At 36.1% G+C, this 22102-nt stretch overlaps 1 protein-coding gene across 3 annotated transcripts in view; it reads left to right on the top strand.

Moving 5' to 3' along the window:
• The window catches only part of aftph (aftiphilin), a 43688-nt gene extending 21787 nt beyond the window's left edge, over window positions 1–21901 (top strand). Inside the window, exons 3-10 of one of the 3 annotated variants that reach the window (XM_003215234.4) lie at window positions 1626–1774; window positions 2239–2365; window positions 2598–2654; window positions 4600–4722; window positions 7000–7060; window positions 8472–8555; window positions 11604–11727; window positions 20777–21901. In XM_003215234.4, the coding sequence (XP_003215282.1) occupies window positions 1626–1774; window positions 2239–2365; window positions 2598–2654; window positions 4600–4722; window positions 7000–7060; window positions 8472–8555; window positions 11604–11727; window positions 20777–20921 (870 nt within the window). In that variant the 3' untranslated portion in view covers window positions 20922–21901. Of the gene's footprint in view, window positions 1–1625; window positions 1775–2238; window positions 2366–2597; window positions 2655–4599; window positions 4723–6999; window positions 7061–8471; window positions 8556–11603; window positions 11728–20776 lie in introns of those variants that run through there. The other 2 variants (XM_008114739.3, XM_008114743.3) reach the window with 2 other exon arrangements.
• Window positions 21902–22102: the final 201 nt, after the last annotated feature.

Genomic DNA, 22102 nt, shown 5'->3' with positions numbered 1-22102 from the left:
GCTGGAACCAAGTTCAGTATCTTGCTCAATCTCATGCTCTGCATCTGGGATTGGTGCATCAGCAATCCATCTAAGAGGGGAGAATGTCTTGCACATGCTTTCAGCAGAACTTCTGGTCCATGACACATGTGGAAGCTGCATCTAGGAACACTGCAAAAATCATCCAGGAGTGGGATACTCTGTAAGTGGACCTCTTCACCTTGTCCAAGAAAAACCAATGTCAGATGTTTTGCTCCAGGACTCATCAGGGAAAGGGTTTGTACCCTTCCTGTTGCATTGAGGAAGACCCATTGTATATGCTTTTCCTCCATTTCTCTCAGTCACCAGGGTGATAGCCAAAACCCAAAGCAACAAAGCGAGGTGCATCGTAATTTCACAGTGGTAGGTAATGGTGCTCCATGCAGTCATGCTGGCCACATGACCTTGGACGTGTCTACGGACAACGCCGGCTCTTCGGCTTAGAAATGGAGATGAGTGCCAACCCCCAGACATGACTGGACTTAACGTTTTTTTAGGTAACACAAACATGGCCTTTTTTTTATTTTTTGCTCTTTGAAGGAAAAAAACACTATTTCTGCAGTGCTTTTCAAAGTGGGTGATTTCCACAATTCACCTGGTTTACGAGCTGGCTCTCTTGTGTAGTCATTCTACAGGAAGCATGGCTACACCATCAACCATTCTGAGGAATATACCTTTGGAGGATATATGCAAGAGCAGCTAGAATGTCATAGCCTGTAATCTTCAATATAGAATAGATGCAAGATTCAGAACTGACCCCTCCATCAAAATTTTGTCATGTTTAGCATGATATTCCCACTTCCTAAAGTAAGTATTTTGCTAGTCTCCCATTTGTGTGAGTTTCAGAGACCACAAATAATGTCAGGTGGTTTACTTGTAAATGTAGTTCTTCAAGTTGTCATCTGCATACTCGCACACAATTCCACTCAACCTCCTGTCTTTGTGTCATACCTTTATGCCATTGAGATGCTTTGCCATTGTCCAGGGCAGTGTTTCTAAAGCTGTGCTCCTCCAGGTGTTTTGAACTTCAGCTTCCAGAAATCACAACCAGTTTACCAGCTCTTAGGAATTGTGGGAGCTGACCAGAACATCTGGAGGAGCACAGTTTAAGAAACTGGTCCAGGGAATTGTGGTCTTAGGCATAAAGCATGCTGGATAGCTGTGTGAACAATGAGCAGGGCTGTTGCCAAGACTCTTACCTGTAGTAGGTGGAGTCTAGACCTGGTGGGTCTAGTGTTGGAAGCTGCGTACCCAGAGTTAATTCCTGGTGGGTCTATGTTGGCAGAGCTATGCTCTTCTTTCACCTTGCCTTCTTTGTAATTGTGCTTCTAGGTGCTTTGAGGGACATTTTTTGCTCCAGTGTAGAGAGGAGGAGAGGTTTTTGGTCCCCTTTCGCTGGAGAACAGTGGAATATTCATCACAACAATGGTTATCCATTTCCTAACACATTTTGTTTTTACTGTAACTACCATTTGAAATGCCTATTTTTCAAATAATTGATTCTGTACTTCAAATTAATAACTCATTTCTTTTCCCCATATTCCTTTACTCCTGAAAATGTTGATCTGCATAATTTTCAATCATTTGGCTTGTATGTCTTGATGCAGACAGTGCTCCTAAATCGTCTAGAACGAATATTTGAAGCCTGTTTTCCTTCTGTACCCATTTCTGAAATGGAAGAAGAGATTGTTCCTTTGAATCTTTTGCTTGAAGTGGGTAATAAGCCTGGGAGAGCAGATGATGCTCCATCAGAAAGGTATCTTTTGTTTAATATGACAAATACCTAGAGTTTTATTTAAAAATTCAATCATGTTTCTGAGATATAACTGCAGAATATTTCAATGAGTCTGAATATCAACACATTTCCATTGCTTGCATTTCTTGTTCTTTGTATTGTCACAGATTAATGTGTTTGGTAGTTTCTTATTTTAAATGATGTATAAATGGGGTAGTTAATTAGGTTGTGGTTTATTATAAACACTGCATATTATTTCATGTAAAATTTAAAAAGGACATAATTTTATTTACAGACATCTTCTAATTACAAATTGGAATAATAATTATTCTTATACCACTGTTACCTCCTTAGAGGTTTGGGGTTGGGTATGAGTTTAATTGCGACTTCCTAATAGATTGGTCATTCAAAGACTCATCATAAAGAGTTTGAAGCTGTTGAGTGCCACTATTTCCCCTTTAATTAATGTATAACTGATTCTCTAGGGAACTGCTTGATGTGTGGGCAGAACTTCAAGATATCCATGATGCTTATGGGTTGAAATATCAGTGGGGAGGCTCCCACAGCAACAAAAAGCTCCTCTGCTCCTTGGGAATTGACACCAGAAATATTGTAAGTTATTGGTAAAGCCACTTTCTCCCTCCACTTTCCATTCTCTTTCCTCTGTTTTATTTGCATGCAGATTGGAATGCAGTTTTATTCCCAATAGTGTTGTTTTTGCATTAAAAATTATAAGTAAACAAATTATAACAGCCCTTTTTTCCAGCAAGGGCCTTGAGATTAACTGGGTAACTTTGTAGTTAAAATAATTTCACTAATTCTTTGCAAATGTCTTTTACCTCAGCTCTTCACAGGCAACAAGAAGCAACCTGTTATAGTTCCCATGTATGCAGCAGGACTGGTAAGTTAAAGGTTTTATTCTGTTCTATTTAGAATGTCTGATTTTCCTTTCAGAATCTCCAATGCTTTCCATTTAGAAATTATTGTAATTTGGGTATAGTTTCTAACCTTAATAAAATATATTACATTCCATCAAAATGTAAAGGAATATAGATCAAGGATTTGTTGTGCTACATGTTTCCCACCTCCACTCTGCACGATTCCCTGAGCTGGGAAGATAGGGCTGTACTGTGGCAATATACTGATATGTACTCATTTTAGGATAAAGAGTGAGATGGGTTTTTTTCATCTCGATTGACTACTGATGGTGCAGTTTGCTGGACTGGATAGACCTTTAATCTTATCCAGTAAGGCTGTTCTTACACATTTGTCTCAACCAAACAATATCTTACATGTAGGGTAGTAGCAAAGTCTTGTTTCTTACTTGCTTGTTCCAGTTTCTTCCCTCTTGTTCTTCGTGATAAAGTTTGTCTTGGCATCTGAACAGAACAAATTATGATTTTGCCTCCAGTCAAAACTGGAATCCATATTTTGACCTGGATTTCCCTGGTTTGGAGGTGACAATCTATATTTATTGTAATGTAGCAAATGATGAAGGGAATAAGTGTATAAGGGAGGAGGGGAGCACATCTGAATTATATTCTGCCTTCAACCAGACAAATAAACCTTTATTACGGTCATAGATCATAAGTGAGTGGGGAATAGTATCAAAAAATCATTATACTTTAAAGCATTATAGTCTAAGCTAAAAGCTAAACTACAGAGGTGTATTAAAAGGCTAAAACACAAAATACTATTGAAAAAAATGTAGGAGTAGGAGCAGGAGCTTTCAACCAGATCATTTTGATAACTATTTGTGATCATTTAAATGATTCTGAGAACACTTATAAATGTAAGGGCATGCCAGTCTTTTCAGATAAAAACTCCGAAATATCCCCAAATCTGAAATTACCCTCATGGTTGGCATTTTTCGTGGTTCAATGTATACAGACTTTGGTTTATGCACAAAATTAATCAAAATGACCCTCAAGTGTATCTAAGATATCAATTAATTTTGTGTTTTGACTTCAGTCTCATTTTCAAGATCATTATGTACATATAAGCAAATGCAGGTATTCCAAAATCAGAAAAAATCCAAAGCATTTATGATCCCAACCTTTTAGGATAAAAGGTACTCAGCCTATAGGTCACTTCAGTATATAAGGACTAGTTACAATACAGTGCATTGAAACAGAAGTATATCAAAAAGATGTTGACTAACATAATTATAGTAGAGAGTATGAATATTTTTATACTACATGTTGCCCTAAAACAAAACAAAATACCAAATTAAAATCAAAGACTGCAGTAATTGGCAAATGTTTGTCTTAACTATTTTATAAAATATTTTCAGAAGCTAATGTTAATAGATTTTAATCAGTAGTGGAAGTACTGTCTCCAAGGGAGTTTGGTTCCAGGATCTCCCATGGATACCAAGTTCCATTATATACATCCCTTATGTAAAATGGCAAACGAAGGAGTAGCAGAGAGTACCTAAGGAGCTACGGAATGTTACAGCAGGGTATACATACATATCAGATTATAGTTAGTATGCAACAAAATCAAGTTTTGCTATTGGGAACATTTTTTCCAATATTTTTGGGGCAAGGTTGGTTAAATACATGGATGTAGAAGCCATAGATACAGAGGGCTGACTATATTCAGAATGGATCAGATGGTATTTTTAATTTCAAGAGTATAATTGGAATGGAACATGTGTGGGTGCTTTGATATTGGATGGCAGTTCCCATCATCCCTTGGTGTTGGTAGTGCTGCCTCATGGTGATGAGAGTTGCACTGCAACACATGGAAGGCAAAATGATCTCCACTACTGCTGAAGAGTTTAACTGTTGTTCCGAATGCATGGAAATAAAACACAACTTGCAATCGGATGTGTTTATTTCTAGGGTATGTTAGAACCTACTAAGGAACCCCTGAAACCAATATCTGCTGCAGAAAAAATTGCTTCAATAGGACAGACTCCGCCTGTATCACCAGAGATGAATATATGTGCACCTGATCAGTTCCAGGTAAAAAAAGAGGGAGAAAGAGAGAAATATCATGAACACAGGAGGGAGGGTATGGGTATGTCTGCCAAATACAAACACACTTTTACATGCTCATTCTCTTTGGCTTTTTGTGTGTATCTGTCCTTATTTGTTGCTTCTCTTAACATCTTCTTTATTATATTTATGGTCCTACCTGCTGTCTTTGGCTAGCATGTAACTGACTCGTTAAAGTCTATTGTTGCCAAAGAGGAGAGAGACTTATTTACAAAGGATTTTACCAATCTTCTGTCTCAAGAGGTTGATGCCTCCTCAAAATCAGCATACTACAGAAAAAGCTGCTCTCACCATACACTGAACAGCAATGTTTCTTATAGATTAGTTGGACTCTTAGCAGTTTCCTTTTTCCTCCCTTAAATCTCTTGGTATAATTTAGAACCTTCATATAGAGACTTATTCCTTTTTGCATCTTTTTTGCTCACCTACTTTTGCCATTTGAAAAAAAATGCTGTATTCAATTGTAAACCATGAGTTTGTAAAATTGCATGTTCAGTGTGGGGTTTCCCCTAGTATTTAGATTCAGCTTTCTTGGATTTCAAAGTGAGTGGGAGCAAGTAAAGTGAGGAATGGATTTATAACAAACCTCTAAAGGTTATGAACATTACTAAGCCTATAATAGACTGGGATTTTTATGTAATTCGTGTGATATTTCCTTTGTGTCTTTTTTTTTTTAAATATCCAGAGAGCAGCATATTCAAAAGGATCAAGATGATCAGATCAGGCTTCTTTGCAAAAGAGTATGCAAGCTTTTAAATAGGCTCCATGAGTGCATTTGGAGGATGAGACTTCTATTTACACTTGTTGGATGTAAAAAAATACATTCCCCTGTGTGTGGCCATCTACAGTTTTGAAATAGTAAACTTTCAGAATAAGTTGAAAAGTAAACCTTCGAATCTATTCGGTTATGTTTGAAGTCTTGGAAAGTAGTACAATACTAAGACAAATTTGCCTTTTCTCAGTACATTGTTTTTATATTGTTCTACAAACTTTAATTGCTATGCAAAAATAAAGAGAGATAGAAATTTTATAGAACAGTCTGCTACTATACTTTAATTCTTACCAGCCTCTGCATGCTTCCTCATTATATGAAGGAGATGCTATAGTTCACTTTAAATAATGTTAAAGTGGAGAGAGTAAAAGCAGTGTGGGATGGGATAAGGGCAGCACAAACACATGAAGGGGGGGGAGGTGTCTCAAGATGGTCATAAACCTAAAGCTGGTTCTAGTTTGTTTATGTATTTTTGCAAATAAGATTGATTTAAAATTTCAAAGAGTGAACCCAGCTTTCTATTTTCCCCCCATAGAATAAACTTCCTTAGAATCCAAAGGGATTGTTTTCAAAGAAAATCATTGCATGATTTTTTGGCACTGTGCTGAATACTGTATGGATTTGCACTCTGCAGAATTCAGCTCATGCTGGAAAAAGAGGAGAGAGAACCCTTCTGTTTCTCTTGAAATGCATCTCTAAAGGGCTCAGAGCCCAGAAGAGGGCACTCGAAAGGGAAAAGGGAATTATACGAAGTTGTCTCCTTCCTCTAGCAGGAAACTTCCTTTTGAGGCCTGTTCTCAGTCCAAACCAATTTTAATGTAGATATAGTATGACATTAACTGTCACCTGTGGCTCTCCCACCTTACATGTCAGTCGTTATTTAGCAAGCTTTTCCTTTGCAAACATGCTGACCAAACTGAGGTCTCTATAACCCAGCCCAGTGTACTAACAGTTCAATCCAGTGACCTGTCCATAAGCCTATTGCTCTCTAATCTCTGTGTTTTCAAGTGTAAACAGATCCTGTTAACTGTTTTGGATTTGGTTCTTTAAAAAGCATCCCAATTCTACCTTCTTTGCCCAATTGTTGCATGTATCTTTTTAACTGTATTGCAAGCAATTCTCCCTTTTATATTTTCAAAGCTCAAAATAATAACTGTTGTGGTAGAAGCTGATAGTTTTTCTGCCACCCTGATAGAAAGTGCCCCTGCAGTGCTAGCATAACATCATTATTTGTTTCTGCATTTTGGCAGTGATGTGATGCCTCATATACATTTCTAGCCTTAGCAGATCTAGGAACTGTGAACCATAGCTGTTTAAAGGTTAATGAGAAGCTAATCTTTATGACTCTGTAGGTATTCTTTGGCTTTTCAAATGTTGCCTTTTTGCTTGCATGCAAAAGAGAACTTCACCCAAGACATTTTATTATGCTATAACCTAACTGTAAAATCTGATTTCTGACTTTTCAACTCTAGGAATCTCTACCACCTGTCCAGTTTGACTGGAGTAGCAGTGGCCTTACTAACCCTTTAGATGGTACGTCTCTCCGTAGAGCCTCTAGCACCAGAGCTAGAGTTAAGAAAGCTACAAAGTTCAGACAAACATCTCTCTGCTGATATTTTAAATATAAATATATATATTTCTTAACTTTGGAAATTCAGGCTTTCTTTCTTTTTAGCTATACCCAATTTAAAGCAATTTGTAGTGCTTAAAAGCAAGGTAAGGCATTGTTTTGTTGAGTTGCATACACACTTGTGGTATAAAATACTGCATTATGTTTGAAGATTGGAATGGTAATTTTTTTTTTTTAGATTTGAGCCAAAAACACTCCTCACAACAAAATTTTGTCTTCCTAGACTTCTTAGTAAACTTCTAAATGGCAAAATCCTTTGTGCATTGATGACTGCTTCCAAGCACAGTTTTTAACAAACCCTGTTTCCAAAGGGTGCACTTTAATGGAAAAAAATAAATTTAAAATGTGCAGATATTATATAAGCTGAAGGCCCACTTTAATTTTTGTTCATTTAAGCTATAAACATTTACTACCTGAATACATCTTGTTAATGGTGAAAGTTTGTATTCTTATAGTTTTTCTGATTTAATTGCCAAGAACATGAACAGCACTTCAAAATCTAAATGCTTCTAAATTATACAAGAGCTTAGCAGACAGCAACACAGTTTATTCTGTTAAGTGCAGTTGAATCTGTCATAATTACTGGCCATTTCAGTAACTTGAAAACACTGCTATAGAAGTGTTTAAAGCTGTAAAAACTTTGATTTATATCAAAACGCTGAAGGAAAGCCTGGATGGACTCTTTTGCTGTTGTCTGGTGTCTTACTACTTCAGTCTCTTCATCATGCTTTTTATAACAAGTTTTTAAAAATGTATCTATTTCTGATTTTTCTGTTTCAATATTAAAGGGGAACAACATAATTAGCCATTGAGAATTTGGATGTAATGAGAACCATTGTTACCAATATTCACATTCATTGTTTTGCTAAACTACTGACAATCCGTTCCCTAAAAGTAACAAATCAGTTTGTCAGTATTTTAAATTGTGTATGTATAATAATGCAAGAGAGCAATATGGCTTTGAATTCAAAGAATGGTTCTAAATGTTTCCCTTTAATTAGCTAATTATCTCTTCTGGATCTTTCTGCTTCTGTCCATTTTCCTAAAAAGTATGGGCTAGCTTTTAAGTTATAAATAATGGAATACTTGTTTCATATGTACATGAGAATGTACACTGACTTGTTAACATCTTAGAAACTACAAACTAATCTTGTAAGCACTATTTATTTATGTTAATAATAAAAACACTATGTAATAATTACTAATTATAACTGGCATGTTCAAGTGTGTGTCTTACCCCCTTTTTACACATAAACCCCTACCTTGGCTTACCTTCTATATGGCTGCCTACCAACACGGTCACTGAATTTCAAGCTAGTGGAGGTTCCACTCTTCTGAACCTTGATTTCTTTGGGCCCGTGGATGACAGTAGCTCTAGCACCGCCACCACTATCCCAGGTCAGCAGAGTCCTAAACGCTGCACATTTAATATTTTAACATTCTTACTAAAAGCATGAGCTGCATTGTGTGACTTTCCTACAAACAAGAATATCAGTGCTTTAATTTTCCTTTAAGATCCCCACTTTGAAACAGGGTCTTACTTCTGTATTTGTCTCTAGTAATGCAACTTCATCAGTGCTACAGAATTGTAAACAGAAAGTGGATTTTGCTAATTTTAAAATGTCAGAAATGTGAACAACCTTAATAGAAGATTTATATTTTGAACTAAATCACAATTTAAGATACAAGTTGGAACAAAAGACAAATATTTCTGTAAATGTCTTCAGGCCTTGATCTTTGCATTCCTCATGTATAAGTATAACCTATATACTCATGTATAAGGCTAGACATTTTAGTTAAAAACTGGGTAGACTTATTCATTGGTCAGTGTAAGTACTGTACTTTAATTTTTATCAAAAAAAGAAATTATCCCCTTCTCTGAGTAAAGTGGCGAAAGGCCAGAGCTTAGTCTATCCCAGAAGAGCCTAAAAGAAACACCAACCCATCTACTCTCTGCCATGGCCTTTTTGAATGCCTGGACGGGAAATGGCGTCAGTGATCTGGGGCAGTTGTCCCCCTGAGATGGCATTGATCCTTTCCCTTGCAGAATGACGTTTGACACCCATAGATCATATCAAAATCCATAATCTTGACCCTAAAACCTGCCTTCAACTTTATAAGAAGTCAACTTGTATGTGAGCATAAGCGGTACACCTCATTGGTATTAATACTTAAAGTCTGCAGAAGATAACTCTTAACTTCATCTAGCAGTAAAAGTCTTTCTAGGGAAGAACTGGCACATATCTGCTATGTAGAAAAAGCTGTGCAATTGTTATTTTAGATAAATCAAGATGCAATGTATAGTAGCTCCCATGTTAAATATTAAAATGATTGCACATTCAGGAGAAAATCTGTTAAAACACTACACTTTCACAGTGTAGGCTACTTCAGTTTCTTCCTCTCAAAAAATATAGATACCTGACACCACATTGCAAAAGAAACTGAATTGTAAAGAGCTTTAAATATTCAGGGATAACACTGCTATATGGCTAAGAAGACAAATGTGCCCTTTGCTTTTTTAGGGGGAATAGAAGATCTCCCAAATAACCCTGCCCAGTAGAGTGCTTGAGCCATGCATATATTGTGAGGGGAAGAGAGAACAGGCCTCTGCTATGCTCTGTGGAAATGGTTATATGGATGGAAAGAGCATGTCTTTGCTTTTCTGTCTGCAGGGATTTTTTTCTACTTTTGAAGATTATTGAGGCCAAATGAACTTTTAATTAGAATTGCTTGATTTGGAAACTATATGAGTTATATATAGTAGTCATGTGTAACTTCACAAAACAGTTGTACATCTATCAGTGCATTTTAATTTCAAGAGTGACAATCATTATTAGTACATGCATTTTTGGCAGCTCGACTTCTGAAGTGATCATTTTGAAGTCAGATTATCATTTATTCTGGGTTTTCATCAGAATGTAATAATCTAATTTACAGCATTTCCTGTAGATTTTCTGGCTTGTTTCTTGGAAAGTCATTTGCTTCTAGCCGGGAGCCTTGTTTGTGGGTTATATATGTAATAGTGTATGTGTGTGTCTAAGCGGAGCTTGGTCTAAATCTTGTTCTTTAAGTACTTCAATCTCATTAAGGCTTCTGATGTGCCCATTTTCTACTAAAACTTACTAAAATGCTATATATATTTCCTATGAGAATTAAAATAATATTTAAATCACTACTCATGTCAGCAAAATTCATCATACTTTTTAAAATCCCTGTTAATGTTTTCAAACACCTTGGTGTTAAATTTAGTAAAATAGTAGTGTTTGAAAATCTCTAATAATAATTTCATAATCATATACTAAACTGATGAGCGTCAGCTACATTTGACAAATGGCTTGTAAATATTATTTGCAACATATCACAAGGCTACAGTCCCTTTCCATCAAAGAACTTGCTTTAGATTGTGAAAAACACATTACAAATCAGTTTACCTTACTGGGATTTCAGAAGCTTTATTTCTTACTTATTGTATATGTTCCTCTTCAGACGGCCTGTGCCTTTTATGTCTTTATAGGTTCTGTAAACATCTGACAATATTTAGAAAGCAAAGTATATTGGTTTTGTATTAATATTTGAACTAAAATGTTTGAGTAGGATAGAATGCTTGTAATGAGATTGGGATGCCAGTACTACCTAATTTTTGGCTTAACTGAAAAGATTATTTATTTATTTCCCACATTTGTACTCTGCCCTTCTCACCCTGAAGGGAACTAAGGGCAGCCTTACAACAGGCAACAATTGGATGCTAACAACATACAATTCCAAAAATAAAAAGTTACAATTAAATTACTCGAGTTGTATAACATAAAAGACAACTTACACCTTTTAATATTCATTTAACTCACATTTTGAAAATATTTGAGCTTTTTTCCTTGAAATTATTAAGAAATGTAAAAAAAATCCCTTCTCTCTGGTCAACATTTTGTACTTATAGATGTGCCAGTTTTAAAATTATTTCATACTGAAATTTACTCAGATAATAAGATTTATAAAGCTTTTTCTTCCTTTTAATATTTTGTATTATTACTATTTCCGGTTTAGGTTTCATGTTAGAATGAACGATGAGAAACTGAAGAAAAAATTGAAATAATGCTTAATATTATTAAAAAGGAGTTGGAAATGGCATGAGGACTTCACTTACTCATGTACATTCTATAGAGGTAGTGGAATGAAAATGGCATCTTTAAAGCATCATGTTCTAATGATTAGAAACCATTTCTAGGTTATGATGTCAGGTTAAACAATTGTTCAGCATTATTATTTGCACCTGGCAAACATCTTATATGGATGATGGAGTGTGTGAGGGAATTAACATCTTGTATTTGATTTGTTTACAAGAAATGTTGATAGTTCAGATGTTTACAGAATATGAGAGTATACTTTCTTAAACTGAGAAAATTTCACACTTATTTCTACCAATCACTCATTATGATTTTATGCTATAAGGTGTGGATCCAGAATTGTACGAGTTGACAACTTCCAAGCTGGAAACTTCCAGTACCAACAATAAAGTGACAGATGCATTTGCAAAACTAATGTCTACAGTGGAGAAAGCAAGTTCATCAGCAAAGTAAGTCATAACAACTAGTGATTCTTACATTTCTTGAGCACTGAAACTTAAATGACTATAGTTGATCTCCCATGTTCCTTATATTAACAGTGGGACACAATGCTCACATAAGAGCAGTTGCCTTGAGTGGTTTGCCATCTTGCTTGTGTACAAAGGCCTTCTGGACCTCCATGTATATATATATATCCCCCATATTTGTGGAGGGGTCGGATTATAAGAGGGTCAGTGGATAAGCTAATCAGGCCTTGATAGACACAACTCCAGATCTATCATATATGTTTCCTCCCTCCTTCTCTGCACAATCCTTGACAAATGGGCTGGGATAACTTTTCACTACATCAGTGCATAAATAGAATCTTTGCCTAGGTTTATATCATAAAAACTTCATGTTAAAAATGCATTTCTTTTGCCTCAGTAACATTCAACTCCCTATGCTTACAGGTGGTGATTCCTTTGTCATGTCAGAATCTATCTAACTTTCAGTCTATCTGTAGCAGTATGCAGGTTTCTGGCAACTCAGCTGCAGTGATAAAAGCTCATTGACATGTTACAAGGTCAACACATAACTTCACATGTTATAAACTTCTCTGAAAACTTACATTGCTTGGAGGTGACAGGAAGGATATAGATTTGGATTCTGTTCTAATTATAAAGTCCATATTTTGTGTTGTCACTCTGTAGTGAAGACGTTTCTTATGTAGGTAGTCCCCAGATTATGAACAGGATATTTTCTGTAGGTTTGTTCTTGTGTTGAATTTGTATGTAAGTTTGAATGAGTACATTTTTGAAGTGTAACTCCAGCCAAATTTTGTTTTGCTTTGTTTTGGATAGCATAGAGGAGGGTTAACACCCCTGTGATGTTTATTTTACTGTCTGGGCCCCTGTTCAGAATATTTCATCTCACTTTCTGTCCCTGTGACAATTGGAATTTGAAAATCTGGAGTTGTCATGGAAGTAAGGATTGGTGATAGAGCTTCAATGGAAATACCTTTTCCCACTGAGATCTGGTAGAGAATGAATTTTCCCTCCTAGGGGTAGATTTCCTCCCACTTCCTGTTGTCTCTTATGTTTGTAACTCGAGGACTGTCCATATAAGGAAATGTTTGCTGTTCTTAAATACACTTGGAAACAGCTGTTTAATCCAGTTCTCTTTGACTTTCATTACATCCATTTCATTTTTGATATCCTTTCTTCCCTAATAATTAACCATTACTCATTAGTTAAGAATTGGTCAGCTGCGAATTTATACCTAGTTAAAATATGATCTGATACTGCATAAGCACAGAAGAAGAGCCATTTAAGCTGCAGAGAAATGTTTGGAATTATGCATACAGTACTAAGCAAGTAGGACAGTGTTCTGTGCTCATGGTTTGTTTTTATATATTGCACATTGATGCCAGTGTATTTCAGATGCCTGTTTACAAATTTGTAATCTTATGAAGTACAAGGTCCAGCCCAAAGTTTCAGGCTGTGATTAGGTAGTGCTGCTTTCTTACAGAGATGTGGATGTATTATAAGTACTTGCTCCTTGTATGGATCCTTGCAGTGAGACAATTGATGAGGTGATTTAATCCTAGCTTATAGGTGCATCTTTGTTACTTGATGATTCTAGTAATTACTCAAGTGAAAGACACATTACAGTGCAGATTGTTAAAAAAAAAGTTGTTCTTCAGTTGAGCTGATTTGCATGTGATAACTTTCTAGATTGAAAAGTCTGTGTCTGCAGAATTTTCTTCTGTTACCTTCTACTTTCAAATGGATCCATTGGCTCCAGTTTTGAGGGAGTGGCCTCCACTCAGACTTGGAATATGTAACTGTGTATTTTAACTTTTCTTCTAAATAATGGCAGCAACTTCTGTTATTAGAAACCAAGTAATGATCAAATAAGAGGAGACTGTTTTTGTGTTGCCTCAAGCCCAGGGGTAATCCTCCCATTAAGCAAAACAAGACAGCTGCCTCAATGGCAGACCACCTGGAGTGTTAGGTTCACTGCTCTCTCCCTTCTTATCAATTCAGAAGGCTGTTGCTGCTTTTGGTGGTTCTCTATAGCTGTCAGATGCCAGAGTTCAAAGATCACAAGGAAACAAGGCCTAAGAGAATGGCTGGTAGCAAAGTGAAGGAGGCCTGTACTTCTCCAGTTAGTGACTTGAGTGGCAGAATTTTTGTTTGCCTGTGGTTGTGATTATGAAAAAAAGATAAATCTGACATCAGTATATAGCTCAAGCATGTGCAGTGAGCCACTCCTTTAACTTCATCAATGGTGTTTCTGCAGTTAATATTGCAGATTTAGAAAATCTAGTAGGAAACGTGTTCAGAGTTTTTGGAAACTGTTTCTCTGCAAGTGAAGTCATTCCAACTTCTAGAACTTCTAGTGATGTTAATCCAACAGATTGCCACTGGGGGGAGCACAGAACACGAATTTTCCTTTGCTTTAGTTAATGTGAGCTCGAACATTAAGGAGTGAAAAGAAGAGTGGAAATCGGATGTGTTTGTCTTCTGACACAATTTAATGTTTAGAAGTTGTTTTATTGTAGTATTTTTCTGTAGCCATCAAGATAATAAACTAAAGACTTGTCTTTTATGTCAGAACATCCCTTACTTTCACTGCTTGCACATGTATTGTATAGTGTAGGTATTAACACTCCCAATCCAAAAAGCACAACTTAAATCCATAACGTTTTCATCAAGTACACAGGAAACTGAACTCCTTATTGATGATCATTCTTCATGGATTTGCATTGAGTTGCTTGACTTGACTTTACTGATCTGGTGGGCAGTCTGTGAGCATTAAGAGTGTTGCTATATTCAACTCATTGTTTATTGAAATGTCAAAAGAGCAAAGTAGAACAATTTTAAAGAAAGATCTGTAGCTAGCCATTTGGTTAAAACCAGGTAGATTAACAGAAAATATGCCCTAGGAATAGTTCCTATTATTTATAGTTTGAGGCCTGGTAATGAACAGTATTTGGACTTTCAGAATGAATTAATGCAAGGAGACATGTTTGGCAATATGAGACAGACTAGGAGAGAGACAGTAGAAGATCAGAATCAGGACAGGAAAAATGACAAATTAAAACAAAGGCCACACATAATAATTGGTAACAACTTGCAGGTGGTCTGGCTTCTTTTGAGTATATGCTTCATGATACATTATATAACTTGTTTGTAGCCATGGCTGCATGTGATATGGCTCCTTCCCAGGATGGCAGCTGAAGGAATGTGTGGAGCTGAAAATTATTAGTCCCTGCCTTTGCTTGTGGCAGCAGATCAAGGAAGATTTGAGCCTGTACAGAAACCTTTTATAGATGGTTGTAGTCAGGTTGGCCCTGAGTGGAGCAGTTTTTGGGCTGCTGGAACCATATAAAAGTGTCCAACATGAAGCACATCTCAGTTGCTGAATAAATAAATGCTTACTCTGAATTAGTGTTTATTCTCTTAACCACAACTCCTGTAGAGAGAAAGAAATAGAAACATATTATGAAGTCTGCCTTTTCGAAGACAAAACATTATGTAAAACAGAAAGAAAATTACCTATCTTGATGCCATTGAAATTATGATGAAATGAAGCCATATGCTTCTGATCATAAAGAAAGAATGTGCTGGGGAATGTTGACATGCTGTGTACCTCACTTCTGATGAACAGTCATAATTGTTTTTTATTTCACTTATAAATACTAGAACAGAAGTCTTTTTGTGGCAAAACTCTAAATGTCATTTATTAAAATGGCTTTTTCAGAAGGTATTTCTTTGCATGGCAGAATATCAGTTTTCTGTTTCTTCTCCTTCACTCACTTCTATTGCACTGCAAGTTTGATTCTAAAGGATTTCTTAACCCTCGGGAATGACTACTCAGAGCATATATGAGGCTCCAGCAGGGAGAGATTCTGGCATAGGCTACTGTGTATGTATTTTTAAAAAACTAAACTAATTTTGGATTAAAATTATACCTTAATTGATAAACATTCATAATTCTGAAGTAGCTGTGTCCAAAAATAGATCAATATTATATCTCCAAAAATAGGTTTGTACAAATCCAACTGTAACCAAGTAACAGCATATTTTTCCTACAAAAAGTAGAGCTGATTTTTTGAGAATATTTTCTAGTGCTTTAAAAATGATTTGGCTGTTTTATTTGAATGATGCAGTCAAACACATTCAAAACTTAACATGAAAATATTTTCTTAATATTTGTACTAGTATAAAGAGAATAGAACATATTTTCCTTATATTTAGCAACAATTTACTGTACACTATTTGATAAGGACACATATCCCAAGAGAGAGTGCCAGTGTTGTGTAGCAGTGTGACTGTTGGATTAGGACACTCAGAAACCAGAATACAAATCCCCATTTAATCATGGAAACCTAATGAGATGATCTTAGACAAATCTTATATCTCAGACTCAGAGAAAAAAGTTGCCAAGAAAATCCCATAAAACCCATAAAACAGAAATGAGTTGAAGACAAACAGCAACAACAGTAGCTGAAAGAGTTGTACCTGCTATTGTTTGTAATTTAACCTTTTATTGCTGAAGTTTAACTGTAGTACCTTCATCTTCACTCACATTCTTTTCACTCACTAATTCCATTTCAAATTGAAAAAAAAATAGATTCTGTACAACTTGTTGAAAATCCTGTATTTCCCTAAAGGTTGAGTGTGAGTCTGTGGGCACAAACAACAGATTGCATTTCTTCTTGACTACTTGTACTTTTGATTGATGGGGAGCATTGAACTTAGCAGGAGGTTCATTTTTAGTCTATTCCTCTCAATGCTAGAGTGAGGATTATAACTTCATGTCCTACAGTGGGGGAAAAAACTATTTAGTCAGATACCAATTGTACAAGTTCTTCCACTTAAAAAGATGAGAGAGGCCTGTAATTGACATCATAGGTGGACCTCAACTATGAGAGACAACATGAGAAAACACATCCAGAAAATCAAATTGTCTGATTTTTCATGAATGTACATGCAAATTATGGTGGAAAATAAGTATTTGGTCCATAACAAAAGTTTATCTCAGTACTTTGTTATATATCCTTGTAATGAACTCAGGCAGGGGGGAATCCTTTTGAAATCCCACCGCTGCCACCAAATTGCAAAGATGTCAGAAAGGGGGAGAAAACTTTTTTTAAAATCCCCACCTCTGACACCGATTGCAGAGATGTGGAGGAGTTCCTATTAATTATTTATATTTATATTATTGCTGCCACCATTTATTAAAGATGTTTTATTTAAAAGCTGCTACCAAATTATAGAGGTTTTATAATGCTGCCACCAAATGTCAAGGGGATCATCAATTCTTGCCACCACTATAGGAATACGTAGCCACTAGCTACTTAGAGAGGAGACTTTTAAATTTTTTATTTTTCTTCTTTCTTCTTGTTTATTCTTGATGTGTGTATATACGACAGAGACTGAGATGTTTGAAGGAATAATAACACATTTATTGAGGCACAAGCTTAATGGTTACAATAACTTTTCTTCTTGTTTGAGGCACGTTACTGAACAGTTGCAAAGCTATATTGAGGTGTTCCAAACTTCCTAAAATGTCACTTCTTCCTCCACTGCCTAAAACTGCAGTCACCTGGTGATTTTCAATCACAGAATATCTGTTCCTAGTCAGGAGACAGACTACCTTAAAATAAGTCACCAAACTTATTTTAGAATTGACTTAAAATCCAACATTTGAGCCACCCTGATCCTCCAACTGAGAATCAGACTCCCCTGTGATTCGCTGACCACAGACACTGAGTTTCCCTCCAAATTCTGCTCTCTCTTCAGCTAAATGCAGTTGGCTCTGCCCCCTTCTCCATGGCAACCACTCATGAGAGCAGAGTAACTGAAATACTGACTCTTTTAAAACGGTTAAACATGACTTTTAAAACGCAGTTAAACATGACATCTGTAAACTAAAATGCATACTTCTTTACAATCCTTTATTGGCAATGACAGAGGTCAAACGTTTTCTGTAAGTCCTCACAAGGTTGGTACACACTGTTGCTGGTATGTTGGCCCATTCCTCCATGCAGATCTCCTCAAGAGCAGTGATGTTTTGTGCCTGTCACTGGGCAACACAGACTTTCAACTCCCTCCAAAGGTTTTCTATAGGGTTGAGATTTGGAGACTGGCTAGGCCACCCCAGGACCTTGTTTGGGGGGGATTTTTCCACAGAAAACCAGAGCTTCAGAAAATTTTCCACATACATGTCTGCTTCTCTTTACAACTGTTGCCTTGCAGACACACATGGATAATGGGAAGTATCCCACACTTTATCAGTCTATTTACCAATTGTAAATAATTTTTTTTTCCAAAAAATGTAATTCAGGACAACAAAAAACACCCCTAGGAGGTAACATGGCTAATTTGATAGTGCCTTAATTGTATTTTCTAAATGTGAATGAAGCAGAGAACTAAGAGAGTGATTTTGATCATGTATTAAGTTTGCTAGCATTCACTAGAGCAACTTCCTTTTAAAGTAACACCCTTTCAGTCTATCTCCTAGATCCAAATCATGAGATGAAAAAGTATCAAATGAATGCCCACATAATTGGAAAGGCTGTGTGCTCCTTATCTCTTTTGTCTGGTATACCTCCCATAACCTATAGACCTTAAAAATGAGTTAAGATTCTTTTACCCATTTCACACTTCATATCAGTCTCTGAAGATGTTGTGCACTGGGTCTGCTTAAGTTACAATTGACTTCATGGTTCAGTATTTTGATTAATTTAGTGCAAGCAACATTTATTGTGCTGAACAGGTGACATGCTGGCCTGGCTCTCAGTTGTCTCCAGAGACTGATTTGTCTCAGATCCCAATAACACAGGTTATGCTCTTATTGGAAGGGCTGCTGTTGATGAAATCAACGGCCCATTTCTTTCTACTTTGTTTTGTAGAATATTTGGTAAACTCCAAACAGCCAACAAAATAGTTTCATTCTGTAAGCACTAAGAGCATTTATATAGTAGTGATTCTGTGTACCGTGCACACTTAATATGAGTGCAAAAACTTTACTTGGATATCCTGTTCACCACTGATTTCCTTCATAAGCCTCCCCATCCTCAAAATAAAACTGAAAAAGCCCAGAACTAAGTTAAGAGAAGTGTGTAAAGATTGTACAGTAGTGGAACATCACCAGGACTTTGCCTATCCATAATATATACAAAAAAGCATCTTGGACTTGCTCAGTCACAAGTTAAACATGAGTCACCTTAAAAAAAGGCTAATGGAATTCTGCACTGTGTCAATAGAATTATAGTTTTCAAGTTAAAAGCAGGAATAGTTCCACTTTATTCTGCATTCGTCTAGCTACATGTGAAACACTATGTTCTGGTCTCACACTTTTAGAAATTTGCAGACAAATTGGGATGAGTTCGTAAGACAACAGCCTTGGTCAGCCATATAGAAAAATATTACCTGAAGAAATATTGACAGAATTGGGGGTTCTTAGTCTGAAAAAAAGAAAAGGGAAGACATGAATTTCTATTATTCTAATACAGAGGAAACATGTTGAGGCCTGGCTAGAGAAAAGGGGGACAAGGCGGGGGGGGGGGGGCGGGGGGCGGGACAGGACAGCTATTTAGCTCCGCAGACCTTTGTATCCATTGGTTAGTCCCTTTTGAAAACATTTCAACGCAGGTAAAATAATGCCGTGAAGATCAATATGGGATTGAGGAGATTTCGTTGCAGGTCTAACAGAAGCAAAAATTCAGTTTTTCAAATTATAGTGTAGACTAAATGTATGTTTCCTCCTGGTTGTTATATCATGCGCTAAACAAAAATTGGCACAACTTTGTAAATCCATACATTTCCTCACATATTTAGTAGACTTTGTTTTTTTATAATATTTGCATTACTTTTTTTTCCTTTGGGCTTTTAGATGCCTTTTCACCCCCAGCCTTTTTGCAGTACTATTCCAAAAGGAAAAGCAAAAGGAAGAAACAGTATCATAATAGCAGTAGATACTTTGGCGTTGGTCACAACAGATGTATTGCCAGTGGCTTGGCCATGAATTTCCAGTTCAACAGTGGAGGGCAAATCAGTCAACAAAAGCTCAGTATCACTTAAGAGCTGTGTTTGCAAAAAAAAAAAAGCATTACCCCACTACCCAGCTTTGCAGAAGTTGAAATACATGGGGTATCCTCCTCTTGAAGCTCCTGGGTCTACTCTTGAACGAAGCGTGGCTTCTTCTAAACTGGATGCTTCCATGCTGTGAAAGTTCTCTTCCAAGTGAGATAGGGCTGCCTCCTTCCTGCAGTAGTTTCACCAGTTGGCAGAAACACTTTATTCAGGAAGGGTTTGCCAATTGTCTGATTCTTTAGGAAAGACTTTTAGCTGTTCAGCTTGGCCTATTCATGTGCCTTTTCCTGAGTTGTAATAATAATAATAATAAAACTTTATTTATATCCCACCACCATCTCCCCGCGGGGACTCGGGGCGGCTTACATGGGGCAGAGGCTCAAACAACACAGGACAAAATATAGGCAACATAATACAAATCACACTATAAAAAGATAAAACAGTAATACAATATATCAATTAAAACAAAAATACAGGATAAAGAATTGCATTTAAAACACATAAATGGTAAAATCGTAATAAATACAGGATAGATAATTAAAAACCCGCGGGGGTTGATTAATTAATTACTTTATCTCCAAAGGCCTGCCGAAACATCCAAGTATTTGGATATTTCTGTTTGTGTTTTAACATTATAACTTGTCATGTTTTTATCTACACTTTTTCATCTAATCTTACTGTGAGCTGCCTTGAATCCTAGTATTGGGAGAAAAGCTGGATGTAAATAAAATAAATAAACATATTGGCATAAATGACATCTTTTTGTCGTCCTTCAGCTGTGAGCAAAACAAGGCAGGTCAACACAGTGATTTCAACTAACAGAAAGGGAATGTAATGAATTTGACATTTGTTGAACACTTGAACAATTTGGCAAGTTTGAAAAAGGATATTGCTCCTTGAGAATGGTTAAGCTATCTGTACAAGATTTTTCTCTGGTAACGTCAAGTAACCTTTCTTTATCTTTTTTTAATAGAAAGCCCAAAAAGGAAGAACAACTCAGTGAAGAAGCCGCCAAGGTGATTTCTAGCCTTCCTGACTTATCTTTCATGCATGCCAAGGTGTTGATGTTCCCAGCCACGTTAACGCCTTCAACAAGTTGCCAAGGCAAGGTAGACTAAAAAAAATGAATTGGACAATTTCTATTGATCCCCCCAAGCCCCATTTTCAGGGTCCTATAAAATAATTTTGCTTTAATTGAAAATTAAAGTTCAGATGATTTGTTGGTAAGCAGCACTAGAATGGTATACATAGTTATGTATATTTATTTACATACTGGAATCGTAAATTTATAATTAGAAGAAATGTAAATAACTGGGAAAGGTTGAACTCTTTTTTTGAAGATTTTTTTTTTGTTGTGCTGGGATATAAACATTAGTCTTTGTGGAATACACTGGTCGTGTCCTTCTTAAAAAAAACTTTATAAATATTTTTTAAAAATCAAAAAGTTCAGATCTTTGCTTTTCATAAAATCTCCACCAGTTTTTCCTTCCCCCTTATCTTACAATGAATCAATTACCTTTGATGAAAATCCTTTTTACTGAAAAAGCCCAAATATTCTCAGTCTTTCAGTGGCTTTCATCTGATGTGGCGTTTTCTTTTTTGGGGGGAACTGGGATGTTGCTTTGCTTTCATTTTTAGCTTTTCAACTTCTACAGTATGGATTTATCATATTTGCCTTCCAAAGGGTTTCCTATCAGTTCTTTTTAGTTAAGTGATAAATCACTGCCTAACCACTGAATTGTTTGAAATCTCTTGTTAGTCAATTTGATTTGGGCTGGAAGGACCAAAACTTATCTGAATGTCTTACAGTGAAATATACTTGTTACATTTATTTTTCGTTGTTGTACCACTATTCTTATGTTTGATTTTGCACAGTGTAAATTTGACATAATCATAGACTGCTATGGTTTAGGCTGTATGTACAGTAAAACTATGGGTTGTAAATGTTCGGGGAAATTCCTATGGAAAAAGAGAATGCTATGTAGAACAACCTCTAACAAGGTTTATGTGCATGCCTGAGGTCTTTTTTGAAATTTCAGTGTATAAATTTCCTCTTAGCTTACACAAAATAAAAAAAATAAAGTTCTATAGTCTGTTACTGTGTGTAGTATTTCATCTTATACTTTCAGTACTGCCAAAAAGACAAAGTGAAGACCCCCTTTTTACTGCTTAGGAAGAAAAATAATTTTATGCAATAACTTGATAATGCATTTCATTTCAATATACACTGTCAGTTTTGAGTTTAATGTATTTTTATGTCCAAATGATAAAATGAGGAAAGGTTTCCCTTTTACTGCAC

The sequence above is a fragment of the Anolis carolinensis genome, chromosome 1 (assembly GCF_035594765.1).
Source record: "Anolis carolinensis isolate JA03-04 chromosome 1, rAnoCar3.1.pri, whole genome shotgun sequence".
In the NCBI taxonomy this organism is placed as follows: domain Eukaryota; kingdom Metazoa; phylum Chordata; class Lepidosauria; order Squamata; family Dactyloidae; genus Anolis; species Anolis carolinensis.
Note: the sequence above shows the minus strand (reverse complement) of the source record. Positions and strands in the feature narration are given on the sequence as shown.